The 21,114-nt window shown below is 42.2% G+C and overlaps 1 protein-coding gene across 2 annotated transcripts; it reads left to right on the top strand.

The window, feature by feature from the left end:
* Nucleotides 1-7,424: 7,424 nt before the first annotated feature.
* Nucleotides 7,425-19,624, top strand: C6H1orf210 (chromosome 6 C1orf210 homolog). Of its 2 annotated transcripts, none has more exons than XM_061630424.1 (5): nucleotides 7,425-7,498; nucleotides 9,169-9,269; nucleotides 10,203-10,710; nucleotides 12,308-12,451; nucleotides 16,913-19,624. In XM_061630424.1, exons 2-5 carry the CDS (start codon nucleotides 9,183-9,185, stop codon nucleotides 17,290-17,292), a joined length of 1,119 nt encoding a protein of 372 aa, XP_061486408.1. In that variant the 5' UTR covers nucleotides 7,425-7,498; nucleotides 9,169-9,182; the 3' UTR covers nucleotides 17,293-19,624. The 2 variants fall into 2 exon arrangements, with proteins under 2 accessions (XP_061486408.1, XP_061486407.1); XM_061630423.1 differs by lacking the exon at nucleotides 7,425-7,498 and adding an exon at nucleotides 7,507-7,717.
* Nucleotides 19,625-21,114: the final 1,490 nt, after the last annotated feature.

The following is a 21,114-nucleotide window of genomic DNA, read 5'->3' as shown; positions in this document are numbered from 1 at the left end:
CTACAGTTATTTTGACAGTTTGTATTAGTTCCTTAATAAAAATAAATCTTCCCTTAGGATCAATTAATGTATCTTGCACCATTAGGCCCAAACTATTAACAGTCCATATTGCCACACCTCTAGCCTTGGAGGTGATGATGATGATGTACTGCCTTCAAGTCGATTCCGACTTATGGCAACCCTATGAATAGGGTTTTCATGGTAAGCGGTATTCAGAGGGGGTTTACCGTTGCCTCCCTCTGAGGCTGACAGGCAGTGACTGGCCCAAGGTCACCCAGTGAGTGTGGGTGTGTGGGGATTCGAACCGTGGTCTCCCAGGTTGCAGTCCAACACCTTAACCACTACACCACACTGGCTCTCAGCTTTGGATGTGCCTGGGGCCATATGCCATTCACCCTGTGTATAAGGGATCAAAGGTTTTAAATCTGTGGATTTTTTTGGTGAGTTTCCTTATAATGTCTGGAGCTTCTTTTTTTAATGCAGACCATACTCTTCTCCTCTTAACAGGATTGCCCATACCATTAATATTCCACATACAGACTTTCAGACCCATAATATTAATGTTAGAATTAGTGTAGACCCACCCTTCCATTAATTAGTAATATAAAACACTTAGCAATAAGCCACAGGCTTGATTTCATCAAATGCTGAGAGAGACCTTTGTCTGCTAAAACTGACCAACTTATAGCCCTCAAGAGTGATGTTTGGTCTCTTGAACTACTGAGAGAAATCAATAATTGTTTAGCGCTAAATTCCAGAGACAGTTCAAGTATACAAATAAATATGTATAGCAAAGATACACATGGAATATGCTCCCCTTCAATACTGAACAACCCTCCACCCCCCAATTTCCCCCCAACAAACAAGGCTCCCTCCACAGATTCAGTATAAATCCAGAGTCTGTCTATTCCCTCAGGAGAGGCAATGATGGATAGGGAGTTTCAGTAGATGATATTTTTACCACCTCTCCATACCACTATTATTGCTATTCTCTGCACAATAGAAAAACAACCTTGAGTTTCTTTCCTGTATTTAACTAATTATAGCAAACCAGTTTTTCTAAGTGAATAAAATATTAACAAGATCACCCATTTTTGTTGAATTGTAATAGATGTCATAGGTAAACTTAAGAAAGCACTTCTGTTCAGATGTAGATCCCAGGTATAGCTGGGTATGGCTGTTTTCAGGTGCCATTATCTTTTTCCTTTCTTGCCTTCTTTTTCTTCTTTTTCTTGATCTTTCTTTGCCAGTCATACAGATGGTTGCAGACTTGTTCTGGGCCACTCAGATCAATATCATCTGAGTCCGACTCCTCTTCTTCTTGATTAAGTTTCAGCCTCACAAGTAATTGTTTTGCTTCCTCATGAGTAGTAGCAGTCAGCGTAGTTCCATTACTGATTACTATCAGTTTGAAGGGGAATCCCCACCTGTATCTGATTTCAGCATGCCTCAGCTTTTCAGTGTACTTCTTGAACTCCCGCCTTTTTTGCAATGTTTCACTACTTAGATCTTGAAAAAGGTAATTTTTTTCTCCAGCACACATGAGATCAGGGTTTGCTCAAGCTGCCCACATTATTTTGTCTTTGATTTGGTCATGATGGAATCTAATTATAATGTCTCTAGGATGCTGCCCTGAGGCGGCTTTGGAGCTAAGGCCCTGTGAATGCGTTCAATGTCTTTCTCTTCCAAATGTATATCAGTGAAGGTATCATTAGCCCAAGTGAAAGAAAAGAGGTTTTGGCTCCCTGCTGATTCAGGAATCCCCCGGGCCCTCAGGTTATTTCTGTGGCTGCGATCCTCCCATTCAGACATCCTATGATGAATGTCTGAAGTTGCCTTTTGTAATGCTGAAATGGCAGTTGTATGTTTTAGGCCCAGATCTAGGGCCACATCTGCTGTTTTAGTGATCTCACCAGTCTTCTCTGAAAGGCTCTGATCTCCGTCTTTAAAGGATTAATTGTAGCTACCCACTTTTCACTAAGTTATTTTTTAAATTGTTGAATGAGCTCAAGCACCGGGTTTTTGCACCATGGCAGGACCTTCCTCATGGTCCTCCAGGCCACTGTTTGATGAGTCAGAGCTCCTCGGAACAAAGTAAGCTGTAAGGAGTTTTTCCTTTCCTCTAATGAGGCTGTGGAGCATTGCCTTTCCAGGTACTTATGAGAAATGCTTTTGCCTGTTGATTTTGGTTGTTTTTAGTTTATATTTTAAACGGCATGAGTGGGAGCAGACAATCTAAACCACCATCTTGGCCGATGACATCATCACCTGCAGGAAGCAAGGTTCTTGACTACTAGCTGGCTGCAGAAATACACAGGACACTGACAGATGTCATTTGCCCTCCTTGATTCTTCCTGCTTCCGCCAAGATAGGTGTGGGAAACTGTTGGCCCTCCAGATGTTGCTGAGGTGCAACTCCCATCATCCCTGGCTGTTGGTCATGCTTGTTGGGGTTGATGGGAGTTGTAGTTCAGCAATATCTAGAGGGCCAAAGGTTCCCCATATCTGTGCTATGGGGAGGAGAAATCTAACATTCTCCCTGAATCCTTTCCAAAGCAGCAGTCACTCACAAATTCTAACACCTGGAAAATTGTTTATATGCTCTGTTCTCAGGAACATTTCCAGGATTTAATTATATTATCTCTAGCCTGCCGTATTGAACCCAGACTGGGATCAATAATTTTAAAATATGTTTTTAAATATAATAAAAATTCAGATTAAAATGGTTATGTAAAATATGCTATGAAATTCATTCCACCCAGGGATGCCAGAGGGAAACAGCTTCTTTTAATAAAATCAAGATGGTTTTCCTCTCTGATCTTCACCTTGGTTACGAGTGGTCCTCTGCTCCTCTCTCTTCCAACCCTTGGGGCTTAACTAACCTCCTAGACTCAGGCCCAGCAAGAACACATGCTCCTATCTCCTGTGCCCATCATCTTTATCTCATAACTTGGCTCAGGTGTTGGTAGGGATGGAGTTCGTTGTTTACCTGTGCTCGTTTTGTGCTTGCAGTTCTTGGCATGCTGCAAGATTTGTGTCAGCATTTGGTTTGCTATTGCACAATGGGGTCGGCCTGTAGCGAGTTTTTCAACCCTGAAATTGGTGTCATGACTGATGTTGACTCTAATGCAAATCATCTGCCCCCAGGGCACACAAGAATGACACAAAGAAGAATAGTGTGTTTTTAATATTCAGCCCTTTCTTTGCCTGCAGGGCACAGGCCTGCTGTGATGTTTTGGGGGGAGAAGATGTCTTGGTGTACCTCAGGGCAAACCACAACTCTCCTTGAGATTTGGGAAATAGCCAGCTGAAGACTACTCACTGGCAGTTTAACCACCAGTACCATGATCAGAAAACCTAAGCTGCACTTGTGTTCACTTTTAGTGAAGTCCGTCACCATCCCGAGGTGTGGAGAATCTCTGGCCCTTCAGATGTTGTTAAACTACTACTCCCATTTTCCCTAGCCATTGACCATGTTTGCTGGGACTGATGGAAGTTGTCATTCAGTAACATCTGGAGGGCCAATAGGTTCCCCACACCTGACTTGGCCGTCTGGATCATCCTGCCCAGTCATAACGAGAATTTTACCACATAACTGGTGCAGAAGTCATGACCTACTGTCCTGTGCAGAGCGCGAATCATGGGACGGAGGCAAGGCTGGAATTAATTCTTGCTTTATTAGAGTAACGGTTACATCAAAAGCAGTGAGCTTCATAGACCTGTCTATGCTAAGTCACTAATGTTTCTACTTGAGCTACCTAGGCATGCTCTGCAGCGTGTGGAATAAGTTGACTCAGCACCCCAATCAGGGGGGTGCCACCTTAAATAGGAAAGGTCTTCGCTCATAATCTCTGACTCCTCCGAAGTACCACCTTCTGACTGTCCCGCTTCTCGCGTCTCACTCGGGGCAAGGGGGGACGATCCTCTGGCTGTACATCTGACAGCACAGGCTTGCTAGGTGTTGACTCAACCTCAGGGGGCGGTGAGCAGGTTGGCAGGGAAGTGTTTGAAGTGTCAGGTGGGGAATCCCGGAGGGGTGGAGTTGGTGCACATGAGAGGCCACCTCCCAACGGCTCTGATGGAGCGCTTGTAGACGGAGCGGGGTCCACATCGATGGGAGGGCTGTCCGAGGGAACTTGCGGGCTGTTGGCATCTCCCCCTCCCTCAATGCCCTTGAAAGCGTCATCCTCCTCTGACACCTCTCCCTGGTCTACCTGGGGGAGCTAGCGCTCATCACCTACATGGGCTCTTCAGGGACTTGGCAAAAATTGCTGCTTGGGATTTAAGTTCCCATCAGAGAAAGTTGTAATGGTAGCAGCTTGTTAGAGCCTACCCTCCAACTCACCGTTGCTACTCATCAGTGGGGAGACAGGCATGGTGATGAGGGAGCGAGAACAGAGCTCTGTGTGTGTTCTGAGTGGCCTGCCCTCCACCTCCTAAACTTGCCTGCTGCCCTCAGGTATAGTGGAGGATGCGGCCCCATCCTGAAGATTCAAATAAGGTTCAAGTAAGGATTCAAATGAAGATTCTGTGAAGTTATGTGGCTGTTTTAAAATGTCTTCAGATGTTTTTTAATATATTGTTTTGTTGTTTGCTGCCCTGAGCTCCTTTAGGTGGAAGGGCAGGATACAAATTTAATAAATACATACATACTTCTAATAAATAAATACAAACAGTGTGGGGTGTTTTTATACCTATATACTTAGAAACTACCTTCAATTTATTAACATCTTGAACTGAAGGTTGTTTCCTTAGAGGCAGAAAACAGGCCATCTCTGCCACTGCCGGCAAAACATAATATGTATATATATAAATGGTAAGCAATAGTACAGTTAGACCTGTCAGATTAGTTTTAGCTGTACAGAAAATCACTCACAGGTCTGCCAAAAGAAGGCAGGAAGTTGTTCTATTGTTAAGGGAGCCCCCTGTTTCCTCTCAGACAGCTTGGAGAAGCCACCACATCCCTAAACCAGGGAATACAGCCACAAAGTAATACAACTGTTCTCCACCCATTCCCAATGATGCCCTGGTGTCAACTTTTTTTGCGAGTGTTCTGTGAACCCATACAGAGAACATGCCATCCTTTGGGACTCCAGAGGGCACAGGAAACGCTGTAAGAGGCAAATAAGGGAATCTGTTTCTTGTGACCTGGCTAGGGTGGTTCATTTTTTCTCAAATTGCCGCAGCAAACAAGACAGGGTGGAGAGTGTTTTATGTTTCCCTTCCTCCAGAGGAGTTGGCTCTCCTTAACATGCTGTTTCCTGTTCTCTGCCAGAAAGCAGGAGTGAGGAAGTTTGGTGGTGGTGGAGGTACAACAAGAAAATAAAAAACAAGATATGCTATGTTTTGGTACACCACCTCTGTTAGTCTTGCTAGACCTTGGTCTGCTAATTAGTGTGTGTGTGGGAGAAATTTGAGTCAGTTCACATTTAAAGCAAACCTAATTCACACTTTCCAAAACCGTATGTAAAAAACAAACAAACAGCTATCTTTTGCAATTCACACTTCTCCAGACTGTTGCTATTTTCAGGTGAGATTCAATCACACATGGACAAATGCATGTTGCACAACTAACAATTATTTGGAGCTCTTGCACAACAAACCCACTCTCCTCCTCAAACAACAACAAAGGGAGTGACAGAAAAATGTACTGAAAAGGGTGGGGTAACATTTGCTTGACACAATGTCATCTAACCTCTTCACAAACAAATTAGAACAAATGCTCAATAAATAAATGATATTGTCTAATTTCCTCATAAATGAATTTGGGTGAATGCTCAATAAACAGGTCATCTGGAAGCATCTGCACTTTCTAACTTTTAGAAACATTTTTACAAGTCTCCAAAGTTATTGGGTGATCACACATGTATAAGTACTTTTGAACAAATTAAATAATTGATTAAACAAAAAAAACAAAAAAGATTATCAGGGAAAAGCCATTTTAAAAAAGACTGCTCAGGTGAATTGTACTTTCCCCACCCATATGTAACACCAACTAGTGTAGATGGAGCTAGGGATGGGAGGTAATATCTTCTAAATCAGACTTAGTGCCAGATTTCAACTTAACCCGACAGTCTGCTGTCTTTTCGGAGCAGCACTGATTTCTTGCGGTGGGTTGCAGGTGTCATTAGCACCACACGAAAATTTACGTTTATTACTTTATAACTGGCCGCCCTCTAAGTTGATGCATTCTTAACAGCTGTCTAGGTGATAACAATCACTGTTTACATCCATTAACTTCCCTCCAATTTTCTCTTTGTTTTGTTAATTCTCAGATTTCTTTAGGATCTTGTAAGGAATCAAAGAAATAAAAATACAAGGTAGTGGTGCTGGTGCTGAGAAAGTAATTCAAGAGGTCACACAAGCATGACATTTGCAGGGTTAAAATTTATTATTTAAATACACACTTTTAATTAAGTTTTGATTTTAATTTTAATTAAAGAAAAATAAGTGATTTTCAAATATAACAGTGACAAAATCATAGCAGTAACAATATTACTTTCTGCTTTTAAAGGATATAACCCTCACAATTCCCATTATATAAATACATAGAATAAATAAAATGCAATTTTTAGTGAAAAGTATTTGTTACTTTATTTTTTTTAAAAATTAAAATTTAGCAGGAAAAATAAGTTAAAATAAGCAGTGGTGGTTGACTTTTCAACAATAAAAAATCAAAAGTATTGCAAAACAACAAGAACAGCAAAAGGGGGGGAATCGTTAAGCAACATATCAGTTAATCTGAGGCAAGAGACAGACTCAGTGGGCATGATGTAGTATAGTGATGGTCCTACCTTCCTGAAAGCAACCATGATCTCTAGTGGACAGGGCTATTTGATGTCATATTATTGTAAGCAGGCACATCCTAGGAGACTCTCACAAGATGTACAATCAGAATCACACAAACAAAACATGAGCAAAATAGGAAACTGTCTTACACGAGTCAGAACATTGGTCCATCTGCCTCAGCATTGCCTACACTGACCCCTAGTGACTTTCAGGCAGAGTCTTTCCCAGCCCTGCATGGAGATGCTAGGGATTGAACCTGAGAAATTATGCGTGCAAAACCTATATTCCACCACTGAGCTACAGCTCTTCCAAGAATATTGGCATCTTCCATGGAAAAATATCTTGTGTAGGCTGTCATTCAGTTCAATGTGTGCACCCATGTAAACAGATACACAAGTTTACACATGACCTTTCTGCCACAGCTTCTCTGACAACAGCTTCTCTGTGGACAGACATACAGTGCCTATTGGGTACCCCCTGTGATTATCCTCCTCAGTTATAGGGCCTTGCTGAATGCAATGAATCCTACCATGCCAAAAATCTAAGAGAGGCTGATTCCAGTTAATATGTAACAGGCTTCCTTTACCTTTCACCTTTTTCACATTCACCCTCCTTTTTCTTGTGCACCTGCCACTCCCATAGTACACAGAGTCAGGAAAAGGAGAGAGCGAGAGAGCACACAGCACACGCAGCCTGGCGCAATTCCTGAGGTAAATGCTTTTCTGCCTGCAGGGAGTGTTTGGGGAAGAGTGAGATAAATGTTTCGAATCAAACCAATCCTCCCTCAGGACAGGACTCTCTGTAAAGTGGTTTGTGTAGGAGTTCTCTCCTAACCTGGTGATGCCAAGTTTTCTATGTGGAGCTGGGGACAAAGAGGCCTTGGGTGTGGTTCAGAATACAAAAGCCAGTCTTCTTTTTTTTAGCATAAGGTAAGCAATAAGGTGCTTCTGATTTTTCTTGTCTTGCACATAGCAATGTGAGCAAATGGCATTCTGTGTGTGTGTGTGTGTGTGTAAATGCAGCCTGCAGACTTTGAGCCAAGGTTTATACAGGTAACATCAAGAATCCAGTCTTGCAAATTTGACGGTCTCCAGTCCTGACAACTTGGTTGCTTATCAGAGTCAGCACAGGCCACCAGCTGCTTTATCTGTTTAGGCTATTCTCATTCTTTTTGCTTTACCAACGTCTCTCTGAACTCAAGATACTTTTCATCTGTCCTGTTTCTGCACCTTACCTGATTTCTGGACATAATCTAGCCTCCGCATAAACTTGGTGCAAGTATACCAGGGTGAATGCTGAATAAATAGGTCATCTGGAGGAGCCCCAAGTTCCTGCCTTTTCTATCTGCTTCACTTTTCTTCATCTTATACTGTGTCCAGCCCAGAGCCGAAAGAATGAGGCTGGAGCGTGTGTGCAAGTAAATCTCATTTTATTAGAGTAATGGATACATCAAAGGCATTGCGCTTCATAGGAAACCCTACGCTAACTCACTAGAGTCCCTAACTATACTCTAGACATGCTCTGCAGCGTGTGAAGGAAGTTGACTCAGCGACCCCCTCCTGAGAGCAGCAGGCTTATATAGGAAATGTTTTTGAACGTAATCTCTGACTCCTTCGTAACTCCTGTCTTTGCCCTGTCTGTTTCTTGCGGCAGCGGGAACGAGGAGACAGGGGCCGCGCCTCCACTTGCTCATCCGAAGACACCTGCTCCCGAGCAACAGGCTCGAGGTCAAGAGGTGGTGCCTCATTGGAATTCTCCTGGGAACTGCTTGGGAAAGGAGGAGCTGGCACTGCCTCTGAAACTGCCTCCCCCAAGTTCTCTGCATCAACTGGGGGCGGTGCGCTCGGCTCCTCGGAAAGGACGTTACTCGTGGGAAATGGCTGAAGAGCAGGCTGCCCCCCTCCCGCACGCTCCTGCTCAGACACAACAATCCCCAACTCTGCATCTTCTGACTGCGGAGGCACCTGAAATTCATGCCTCCCCCCTTCCTGTCCCTTCTGAGTTGGCTGCAGCGTAACATACTGCTTATTTCAATTTGTCTCTTCATCTTGATGTCTTGGTTTCAACTATAATTCTAATCTGCTAGAAATGAACCCTAATACCAAATTAGGGTCCAGGTCCCCATGCTGCATTCTTATCTGCAGCTCTGATACTGTAAAGACCACTCATTCTGTGCATATACGTGTGCTTGTAGCACACATTATTTGCATCCCAAGGGAAGCTGTATTCATAAATGTATTGAGCATCCACATTTCTTAATGATGGGGAAGAGCCCTGAAAATAGCCATGCCGTAGCCTTCCTGCCTTGTTACCCTGGAAGAGGTCCCCAGGATTCTTGTGACACCAAATGTGCAATGGCACCCCTCCTTTTCTTTTACAGGTTCCTGGAGCAAAATGAGAGACACCTGGTACTTCTGGGTCTCCAGCATGCTGTGGGCCTGGTCTGTGGGATCTGGACAACCCTGCAATATTGATGAACAGGTGAGCAAGTAGGGTTGGGGTGAAAATTCTATTTGGTTCACATTTAAAACAGAATTTATCAAATTCACACTCTCCAAAACACTATGAGAACTAAAACACAGTCATCCTTCAAAGTTTGCACTAATCTGAATTTTGTGATGTAGGTATCCATTGTAACTACATTCCCAATCAAAAGCGATTTAAAACATACGCTATTGTACAGAGACTGGCATCTTCAGTAGCTGTTATTTATATCTCATAACAAACATTGTCATGATTGGCCTGATTCAATGCTCAGAAGTCAGTGAAATTGAATTGATTGGAACTTACTTCCAAATATGTTTGTACAGGATTGCACCCTAGTGAAACACCTACTCCACTTTTATTCAGACACAGCCTGAATTTAACTAAACTGGATCAATAAAAGATTTCGTTTTATCAGTGCTAATCCCCATACTGATCCCTGCTACTCTTGTGGTAGATTGGGGATATTTATGGGGTCAGCAGGAGTACCACATTCCAAGTGGAGGATTGATATGCATATGCTCTATGTAATTGTGTACTTTATTTCCCCAATACCCCTTAATGCACTTCCAGCATGTTAGTAACATCTGTGCAGGAAATGTCAGCTTGTTGCAGCTTTAGAACATTCTGGTTCATGTTTATCACTGTTTTTGTATTTGCTTACTATCTGAGACATTACCTCCTACAAAACACAGCTATTTGCTAATAGTAACATGTAAAATCAGCCTTAAACGTGGGGCATCTATTTACTTGATAATCCCAACCATTTTTAAAATTTCAGGTAAAAGCAAACTGCAGAATGCAGCTTTTCTGTCACCCAGTGCCTAAATGATTATGTTAAGGAAAGGCCCCCACCCAAGCTAAAAAACTGATTCATGTGATGATGCTTGCATTTCTTGAGCTTTCATGCAGGTAGTATGTTTTTTACAGGGCCGAGCTGCCTGCAGTGGAAAGAGCCTTCTCCGTGCTCCAAAATCCCTTCCTAGACATATCACCAACTTGGACCTGTCTTTCAACTCCCTGATAATGCCAAGACATGGAACCTTTCTGAGGAGCTTCCCATCTCTGCGCTCCCTAAACCTCTCCAGCAATACCATTCCAACACTCTATCCTGCCCTCTTTCGTAACCTCGGTGCTCTCCACCTCTTGGATTTAAGCAGCTGTAGCATTTCCCACCTGCACCCAAACAGTTTCCAGGGCTTGAAAAACCTTCACACACTGCTCTTGAAAAATAATAAACTTCAGTCTTTGGACCCCTCCATGTTCCTTGTCTCTGGAGCTCTCATCCATCTGGATCTGCAGAACAACGAGCTGTTCAATTCAGATGAACTTGCTCAGCTAGTTGTGCAAAGAATCCACCAAGTCAAGCTTCAGGGGAACCCTGGGGTGTATAGTGACTCCATTACTCCTTTCCAGCAGGGGCTACAACAAAGAGAAGGTGAGACAAAGGACAGAAAGTGGCCTGTTCAACAGAGGGCACCCAGAAACATGCAGGTCTCTTTAAATTTTTTAAAACAGCAGCAATGGGTTGTATCTAGCTAAGTTCTATTTAGTTGAAGTTAATGTGTCTAACTTAGCCATGTCCATTAATTTCAATGGGTCTACTATGAATAGAATTAACATTGGATATACAATGTTATAAATATACAACCCAATGTATATTTCCATTCAATGCATATATATTTTTGAACTAGCATCTGTTAGTATGCAAATACTGTATAATTGCTGGGCCTGTGTGACTTTCCTGAAAGAGCACGTAGAACTTACCCAGACAGTTGTATTTTTTAAGTCATGAAGACTGTGATTCTCTGGATATTTTAACAGTTTATAAATAAGCCCACAAATGTTACTAGCCCAAAAAATGTTTTACTAGCATGCCAAAAGGTTAGTAGCCAGCATTTCCTTGCTGGCCATGGAGGGGCAGCCATGATGGAAATGCATACTACTAGCCTCTTAGCAGGCTATTACAAATAATTGCTTTCTACCAATGGGACTGGCAGAGGAGTGATTTGTCCCTCCTTTTCCAGGCTACTCAGTTGCCCATGTTGAATTCTATGCACTTACCTGCACTGAATTTCTGGGCACCTATGGCTATCAGATGAGTTCTTAAATACAAGGCTGTCTTCTGGATGGTTCAGACCACAAGCATGTCAATTAACCTTTGGCCTGCATGTATGTTCTCACTGCAGCAGTTTCATGACTAGTTTGGTGGGGGTCTCCAGCTGCATAGCAAACATAAGGCCAGTCTCTTAAATTTCAACACCTTTCCAGAGGCAGACGAAAAACTACTCATTTCACTTAGGATGAAGGTCACACTAGATTTGATCTGGTTTCTATAGAGTCATATCCCATCCTTACTTAATGAATGGAGGGTAGCCTCCCTTTAAAAAGAAATTAACCATCTATGCAACAGACCAAGAAAGGGTGAACACACATCTGATAGAAATCTTTTTTTAGGGGAGAAAAATTGGAAGAGGATGTTACATTGTGGGAGCACTGCTGTAAAGGAGGAGAAGGAGACAACTTTGTTGGTACTTCCCAGTGTCTTAATGTAAATGGCTGTATGAGTATGCCCTTGTTTGAGGAGGACAATGGGAAAGCACACACACACAGCCTCTGATCATTTATTTTAAATAATTAAAAAGCTTTGAAAAAAATGATGCCAAATAGAACCAATGTAGGTGAGGTTCTTCAGTGTTGTCACTGACACCACTCAATCGGATATATTCATGTCACACTCTCTACAAAACTGCAGTATTTTTACTTATGTATAGGGAATGGAGGCTTGCTTGCTTACAAAATGCAACTTTTTTCAACAGATTACCCTCTGAACAGCAATTCTAAAACATTAAACAAATGGAGTCTCACATTTAGGCAGTCTCAAACTGGGAGGTGGGCAAAAAGTTTCATATCTCATAAAAACTTCTAAGAGGATGATGATGTGTATTATACCAATAGAATGGACCTAAGATGGGATGAGACTAAAAGGGAATCTCTCCGTGTGAATGGGCACTAACAGCTTTTGTGTCCTCTAGCTAAGAAGATTGCCTATGATTCACACCTAGAGCTCCAGACAAAAGAGATTAGAACTCTGGACTATCAGGACCAGAGCCACAGCAGAAAACGACGGGTTCCTCAGGATGGGGATTCAGCTAATCGCATTTCTGATGGAAATAACAGTAAGTGAAGCAAGACAGGGCACTTCCAGAGTGTCATTATTTTTGGGTGGGATTCAATCATATACAGGCAAATTGAGGTTGCACAATTATAATTGATTGGAAGGTCTTGTGCAATAAATCTGCTCCCCCAAAAGATTGAACTTTTTGTGATAAGAAAAGTGATGGGAAAATGCACTGTAAAATGTGGGACAACACTTGCTTTGATGCAATGTCATCTAACCTCCTTGCAAACAAATCAGAATGAATGCTCAATAAAGAGATCATCAGGAAATGCCCTTACTCCAGCACTGGTGATGGGACACCATCCTCCACTACACCTGCCGGCAACAGGCAATGCATTGGAAAGTGTGGGATAAGACTTGCCTTCCTGTAAACAATTCAATATGAATGCTCAATAAATAGCTGATGATGTCTCTCCTTGAAAACATTGTGCAAACAAATGAATTAGGATAAATTAGAGTCTAGTCACCAAAACCCACACATGATAGGGTGGCCAATGCCTGCTCCAGTTGTTGCTGATCTAGGCAGATTAGGAAAGTTTGGCAGGGTAGACAGAGGTAACCCATTCTCAAAACTATAAAGGGTAGCTCTAAACCTTGGTAATAAGAAATACCTCTTAATGACATATTTCTTGCTGTGTTTCCTGTTTACCGACGCTATTACTCAACTGGAGTGATGTATGGAAGCAGAAAATCCTTCCTGATGATGGTGGTACTCGGAACAGTCATTTAAAAATGGGATAATTAGCTGATCCTAGCTACCAGCTTCTCCACAGCTGTTAGCTGATGATGATGATACCAAGGCAAAATGCTTTCAGTAGATTATGAAGTTTGAGCTGATTGTTGATGTCCGCATGGCAGCTGTTTCTACACTCATTGGAGGAGAGGGCTGTAAGTGCTGTAGGATTGTGTGCAGATCCTTCTTCCATGGAGACTCTCTCACACTGATACTGGAAATCTGCCCATATTACTGACTGAGCAGAGAAAGCTGGTCCTATGAGTGGCTTTGTCAGCAGGGTGATTGGGCAAGGAGGCTGGTGAGGGCACTGTGGGTCCAGAGTGTATGGGTTGCATGATCAACCTACAAAATAAGTACTGGGTTCAAGATTATAATAAGGCATCTGTTCACTGCCCTCTCCTTATCCCCTTCTTTTCCTACCAGCATTAGAAAAAGATTCCCTCTGCTTGAATAAAAGAAATAAAATCAGAACCACTTGCTCAGGCCCTCCAGGTCCTACATCTTTTAGCTTGACACACAGTTTTTAGTGTGGCTGCCAGTTCTGTGGAATAGCGTTCCTGTTGAGATATGGCAAGGGCCCACTATCAGCATTTTTCAGAAACTATTGAAGACATTTTTGTTCTGACAAGCTTTCCCAGCTGGATGAATAGGTCTATGCCATAGGTATCCATTTTGTATTGTTTTTAAACTCATCTTCATCTTTTAACTCATTATTTCTGTGCTGTTTTATAACTTTTTTTAGCTGTTTTTATTAATTTTTGTACATCACCGTGGCACATATGTGGAAGGTGATTAATAAATAACAACAATAAATAATAAATAACAATAATGATCTTTCCAGACACTGTCTTTCCCAAGAATAGCTATTTGGCAACTTTTCTGTACTAAAACCTCCATGATAAAATGAGTAACTAGTAGGCCAAAACACTCAAAACCACCCCAACCCTAAAAATAGCCAAATCTCTAAATGCTGTGATCCACAAATGAACAAAGTAGAATTTTAGAGTTTATTTTGCTCTAGATACTTTAGCTGGGCTGGATCAGGAGATTACAGCAGGGCCCCACTCGGTGGGCTATGTTCCAGACCCCCACTGAAGAGCAAAAACCGCTGAAAACGGAACTCATTTAATAGAATGGTGCGTGATGCCCGAAAACCGCCGTAAAAGCAGAACAAGCGCCATATGAGTGGGGCTTTAGTCTAATTGAGTCTAACTGAGACCGCCGCATTAGCGAAGTGCTGTAAAGTGAAGTTCTGTAAAGCGGGGCTCTACTGTACTCTCAGCAAACTTTCTTCCAGTCACTTTGTGCTATGTTTTATGCTGCTGTTGTCTTAAGCCAAGATAAGATAACCTTGTAGAAAGGAAGAATAAGGCATGGTAGATTATTGTCAGTAGTCAGTAGTCCATGACTCGGTGAATAAAGTGGTTGCTGTGTTACTTTGTGTTGACATTTATAGCTTCCAATTTTTGTCTGATATGCAAAATTCTTTGCCTTCTTTCTCATTCCCAACCCTTGAACAGTCTGTGTACCTTAGTGCACTGATCTTCCCATGTTAGACTGAGCATTTTTCACTAGAATATATATCGCTTGCTGCTCAGGAAAAGGACCATCAGGGCCAAGAGGATGCCAGCACAGTTACTGAGCAGAGTCAAGGAAGCTATTACAGGCAAGAAGACTTCCTCCAGAAAATGCAAGTCTTGTCCAAATGAGGAGAACATAAACTTTAGCCAAAAAAATCCAAAGAAACAATAAGTAATGCAAAATAAAAATAAAAATAATTGAGGAGCACATTGCTAAAAACATAGACCAGGTGTGGGAAACCTTTGGCCCTCCAGATGTTGTTGAACTACAGCTCCCATAATCCCTGGTCATTGGCCATGCTTGCTGGGACTGATGGGAATTGTAGTTCAGCAATATCTGGAGGGCCTATGGTTCCCCATACCTGACAAAGACCAACAATGACAAATTCTTTAAATACATTAGTAGCAAGAGACTGGCTAGGTAGTCAGTTGGACCTTCGGATGACAAAGGAGTCAAAGGTGTGTTAAAGGAAGGTAAAGAGATTGCAGAGAAGCTGAATAAATTCTTTGCATCTGTCTTCACAGTGGAAGAGATAGGGCAGATCCCTGGGCCTGATGAATTAATTTTTACAGGAAGGGAGTCTGAGGAACTGAGGCAAATAGTGGTGATGAGAGATGAAATTCTATGACTTATTGACAAATTAAAACTGGGAAATCACTGGCTCTGGATGGCATCCACCTAAGAGTACTTAAGATCTCAAATGTGAAATTGCTGATCTTCTATGTAACTTGTCCCCAAGATCAGCCTCCATACTTGAGGGCTGGAAAGTGGCCAGTGTACCACCAATTTTTAAAAAGGGATCCAGAATATATCCAGGAAATTCTAGGCCAGTTAGCTTAATGTGTATTCTAGGAAAACTGGTAGAAAGCATTATTAAAGATAGCTTTACCAAGCATACAGAAGAACAAGTCTTGCTGAAACAGAACCTGCATGATTTCTACAAGAAATTAGAGTTCATTCAGAGTATCAACAAGCATAGACACAGAGGTGATCCACTTGACATTGTGTACCTATAGGTTTTCAAAAAGCTTTTGATAAAGTGCCTCACCAAAGACTCCTGAGTAAGCTTAGCAGTCATGGAATAAGAGGAGGGTCTTCTTATGGATCTGTAACTGATTAAGAAACAGGAAGCAGAGTAGGAATACATGGACAGTTCTTGCAATGGAGGAGTGTAGAAAGTAGAGACCACCAAGAATTGGTATTGATATTGTGCTTTTTAACTTGTTAATAAATGATCTAGAGTTAGGGGTAAGCAGTGAGGTAGCCAAGTTTTCTCATGATACCAAAGTGGTTAAAACAAAAAGGGATTGTGAAGAGTTCAAAAGGATCTCTCCAAGCTGGCTGAATGGGCATTAGGCAGTTACATGGGAAATGCAATTTAATGTAAGCAAGCGTACAGCAATGCACATTGGAGCAAAACATTATAAAGTTCACATACAGGTGGGCCCTGCTTATACGGCGGGTTCCGTTCCAGACCCCCGCTGTAAAGCAGAAATCACCATAAAGCAGAACCTCATTCACTATAATGGGCAGCGTTGCACGAAAATGATGCAAAAACGTCGCAAAAGAGCAAAAAATACCTTTAAAATTGAAAATGAAAGCCGCTGCATCAGCAGAACGCCTTAAAGTGGAACGCCGTAAAGCGGGGCCCTACTGTATACTCTTATGGAGTCTGAACTTAAGATTGTAGTGAATAGCTCTATGAAGATGTTGGCCCAGTGTGTGACATCTGTGAAAAAGGCAAATTCCATGCTAGGGATTGTGGGGTGATCAAGCAGGGCTCTTCTTATGAGCCAAATGACAATAATGCTCTGACAAATGTTCACTGCTCAGCCCAGTAATGGGTGTCATTTGCTAGGCAGAGTAGTTCATTGCTGTAATGATGAGCTCTGCTGCTTTTACTATTTTCATGAGAGAAGGAACCAGGTCTATGGGATCATTATTTCTAACACTGTTCACAGACAGAGGCGTGCAATGCAATTCTGTGCATCTTTACTTAGGAGTAAGTCCCACTGAGTTCAACAGCATTTACTTCTATCCTAAGTAAGTTGTCTGCAAAGGCTTGTAGTCTTAGAATATTGCCTGAATTAGAGCATTGGTACAATGACAGTTTCTGAATAATACATTTTCTTTCCTTTGCAGCATCTACTACCACATTTTCCCCTGGAAAGGTTGGGAACAGCTGGCCATACTTTGCTGGGTTTGTGCTTTTGGCTATTGCTGTCTCTATCGTGATTGCATTGGTTGTCAAATGCAAATTGTTCCAGAGGAACCGTGCCAGCTACCACCATCAACGGCTGCCTGACTCCCATTCTGTTGGAAGCAGCCATGTTGAGGAAGCTGACATGGATATGACCTATGGGAGGAACCAAGCCATCCCTAGAGCAGCTGGGTGTCCTGCAGAGGATGATGATGGTTTCATTGAGGACAACTACATTGAACCCAATCAAGGCTTGCAGGAAGTGGAGGAAGAGGAGGAGGAGGAGCAAGAGGATGAATTGGAACCCCATTTCAAACTCTGAGAGGATATTAACCAAGCCCCAATTTTTCATACTTTCCAATACGTTTTCACTCCATTTCTAGGAGCTTTCAGACATCTCATACAGATTACAGCTTCTCCTAGTCCTGGTTTCAGGCCATTATCTGATCTCCCACTCTGGACCTGGAATCATCCTGCCAACCATTGCCTTTTCTTCACCTTTTCTATACTTTCTTAATACCTTTCATTTGTGTAACTTGAAGTATATTAACTCCCATGTAATTGTGCATTGGATTGGAGGCTTAGGCTGTTGACAGGCAGAACAAATTTTAGTGGTGAACCCAGCCCATTGCAGAAGTACTGTTTTTAAGTGTAAAAAACCTGAATGGGTGCTTATTTTTTTAAAGCCCCAGCCCTTCTTTGATCAGATAAACATGGAAGGTGCTAGGGGGAAAGCTGCATGTGATGGGGGTTGGGGAGAAGGATGAAGAGCAGCTTTCCTCCAAACTGGGGCCATCTAGATGTTATTGAACAACAACTTCCATTGCCCCCAAGCTAGTGAAGAGTAAGAAACAGTGAGCATTCTGTTCAGAGGCTATACATGTATTGTTTAAATGAAGCAGAAAAATCTTGCACCTATCTGAAAGTAGCCTTGGACATAGACTTTTGTGCGATCTATATTTCTGTATGGCCTCTTTCTCCAACCAGTGTAAAGTGTCTTAAGTTTGCAGTAGTTCCAACATCTCTCAAGAGTGGAATAGGGCTGTTGGAGTGGAGATTGTGAGAAAAGCGGCTTGCTGTGAGATTCTTGGAAGGTATGTTGCCAACATGTGGAAGAGATGTGTACTGTATAAACAAATGTGTTATTCTCAGGATATTATAGGAGCATGCTAGGAGGGCCACATATTGTTTGGGTCGAAGCTTCCAGTGTTTGTTCATCCATGTCTTGTTTGTGGCCAAAGTATCTAAGTGCTGCCTGGAGTGTATGAGAGGCCCATGTGCAGAGGTGCAGGCAAGATGCTCTAGCTGCAGCTCTAGACAACTTTGCTGGAATGCTTTCAAAACAACAGAGGCATTGACAGGTAGCGTTGCAGCGTCTCATCTCCTGCCACTAACAGCATCGTTCATCGCCAGCCATGCTGCTTGGACTGAAGTGGAGGCACGTTTTGCTGTCTGATTTGCTCTGCATCCTTGGCTGCACAAAATAGAAGGAAACTCTGCACACTGGGTGCACAATCTCTTTTCTCTGTGTATCAAATGATATTTATGCCTCCAACTAAACTCACCACTCTTGTGTTTTGCAGAATTTAATTTAGCATGTGGTAAAGACCCACTGTGGCGCAGAGTGGTAAGCGGTGGTAACGCAGCCAAAGCTCTGCTCATGGCCGGAGTTCGATTCCAACGGAAGGAGGAACTCGAATCTCCGGTAAAAGGGGTCGAGGTCCACTCAGCCTTCCATCCATCCGTGGTCGGTAAAATGAGTACCCGGCATATGCTGGGGGGTAAAGAAAGGCAGGGGGAGAAACTGGCAAACCCACCCCATATATATGGTCTGCCTAGTAAACGTCGCAAGACGTCACCCTAAGAGTCGGAAACGACTCGCACTACAAGTGCGGGGACACCTTTACCTTTTTATTTCACTGTGGCACGGAATCATCTCGTACGGTTACTTTGTGCAGAGAACTGTAGCAGCAGCTCTTCTCACTAGTTTCTCATTCTTTCTACTGCTTGTAGTTTTGACTGGCAGTTGACCGCTTTCACGTTTTGATCAAGTGTTCAGCTTTAGAACTTCTGGTGCAAAATGCCCAGATACCAGTGCATCATAGGGCCTTCAGATTGCTTGCATGTGCATGCAAACATGCACATATCTTTCCTGAAGTTGTGCTTCTGTTGATACAGCTTTTTGCCAGTACTGAAACCACAATTATTTTATTGCTGGGAAATCTTCCCTTCTTCGTTTCCTCTGCAGCCCCTTCTGGCTGTGATGGGGATTTGCAGCAGGGTCATGCAAAGGAAATAATGGTACACATTGCAGAAGTACGTATATAGGCTTATAAATGCCAAATCCTACCTAAGTGCAAAACAAACAATGTTGCCTCATTTGCTGTTTTCACTTTCTTCCTGGTGTGGCAATTTTAACCCAGAGCTGTTTTAGGTCAACTGGATGAGACTTTGGGATCAAAGAAGGCAATACATATTTCCCAGTATGTGCAAAACACTTTTAAAGTCATATGAGGTACTTCATATGAGGTACTCATATGAGGCTGAGATACAGAGGAGACTTGAACAGGAATGATCTCCACCTTCATCTCTGTAGAAGTGTGGCTATAATTCTGCTATATCATAAATAAATGCACTCCAGTGTTTGTAAACAATTGGGAATACTGTGATGACAATTATCCCTTATCCTTCCATTTACCCTGAAAATCAGAGAGTTTGGACGTTTGTTCTCTAGGGTTATAAAAATGTGCTCAGTGTTTCTTCCTTAACCAAAAGTGGCATTGGGCTGCACCTTTTCTTTATCGCCTCTACAAGAGGATTCTGTGCAAATAACTAGGGAAGCTTCCATACTAGGCATTTAGTGTTCAAATTCAATTTATGTCAGTAGCTTGTACATAAGTGGACAGTATTTTCCTTTCAGATCCCACAGACTTCCAACAATCCCTGCCCAGCTCTACAGTATCAGAAATTCCAGCTATTCATGCACTATTGCCAGAGTTGTTAATAAGAAGTGTGACACCCCTCATTTCAAGCTATTTTTTTGGTTTACTAGTAGGGGCTGTCCTTCATTTTAGAGTTTTGGTTGTTTTTACACATCAGAAGACAGGGAAAGGAAGGAAATGACCAGTTTGTCTTCAATACAAAAACTGGAAAATAAACAAAACAAGGCCTCCAGAAGGCCTTTGTAGCAAAATACACAAGCTTCACCCAAAGGAGCCATGCGCTGCGCAGCTATTCCATTCCCTGTAACTGTCAGGTTCAATCAAGGAAGTGGAAATCTTTAGTGACAGTCATAATGGGTCTCCTGCCAGAAATTGTCCATATGCAGGCAAGCACAATGGAAATATGCAGAAATTAATTTAAACATTCAAAGAAAGCAGGCAAGGTGAGAGGGTTCCTTTTGTTGTAGGATGTTATTTATTTATTAAATTTCTATACCGCCCCGCCGAAGCTCTTTGGGCAGTTTACAATATAAAAATCAATATATAATATACAATTCATATTTGGTACAATTAAAAGGAAAAAAACCACATTTTAAATAAACATAAGTAAACAATAAAACTCAACAATGTACATAACATAATAACAGAATAAATTAAACAAACCGAACATAACAATTATAAAAATATCTAAAAATATTCTCCAATGTCCCATTGTGCTTCTCCCCACCTAACCCCATCTTCTATAACCAACAGCACTAGAAACATTTCTTCCACTGTCTTTTCTCCAAGACAACGCAAAGTGCGACGCTAAGTGCGCACTTAACGTCACATGTGGCACGGTGCGCAGGCGCTGCCTCAGGCAGCTCTTCCCCTTCATATACCTGGAGCAGAAGACAAAAAATGAAGGCAGAGTAGGTAAATGGCAACATGAAGATGTGTAAAGCTTTTTTTTTTTTTTAACTGAGTCAGTAACCCAATACCATCTTCTCTGATTGGTAGTAGGATCTCTTGCGTCTCAGGTTGGGCTTTTCCTCAGTCCTAACCCCTGAGGTGGCCATCTATGCATTGAAGAAATACATTTCCAAAAAGAAGACAAGAGAGGCAGGGCCAGTCAAGATATTTTACTGCCTGAGACAAAGGACAAGATGGTGCTTCCTTCTTTCCACGTACATGATTAGCAGTTAAATTTTAGGGTTCTTCTA

The sequence above is a fragment of the Rhineura floridana genome, chromosome 6, assembly GCF_030035675.1.
Source record: "Rhineura floridana isolate rRhiFlo1 chromosome 6, rRhiFlo1.hap2, whole genome shotgun sequence".
Lineage (NCBI taxonomy): Eukaryota > Metazoa > Chordata > Lepidosauria > Squamata > Rhineuridae > Rhineura > Rhineura floridana.
Note: the sequence above shows the minus strand (reverse complement) of the source record. Positions and strands in the feature narration are given on the sequence as shown.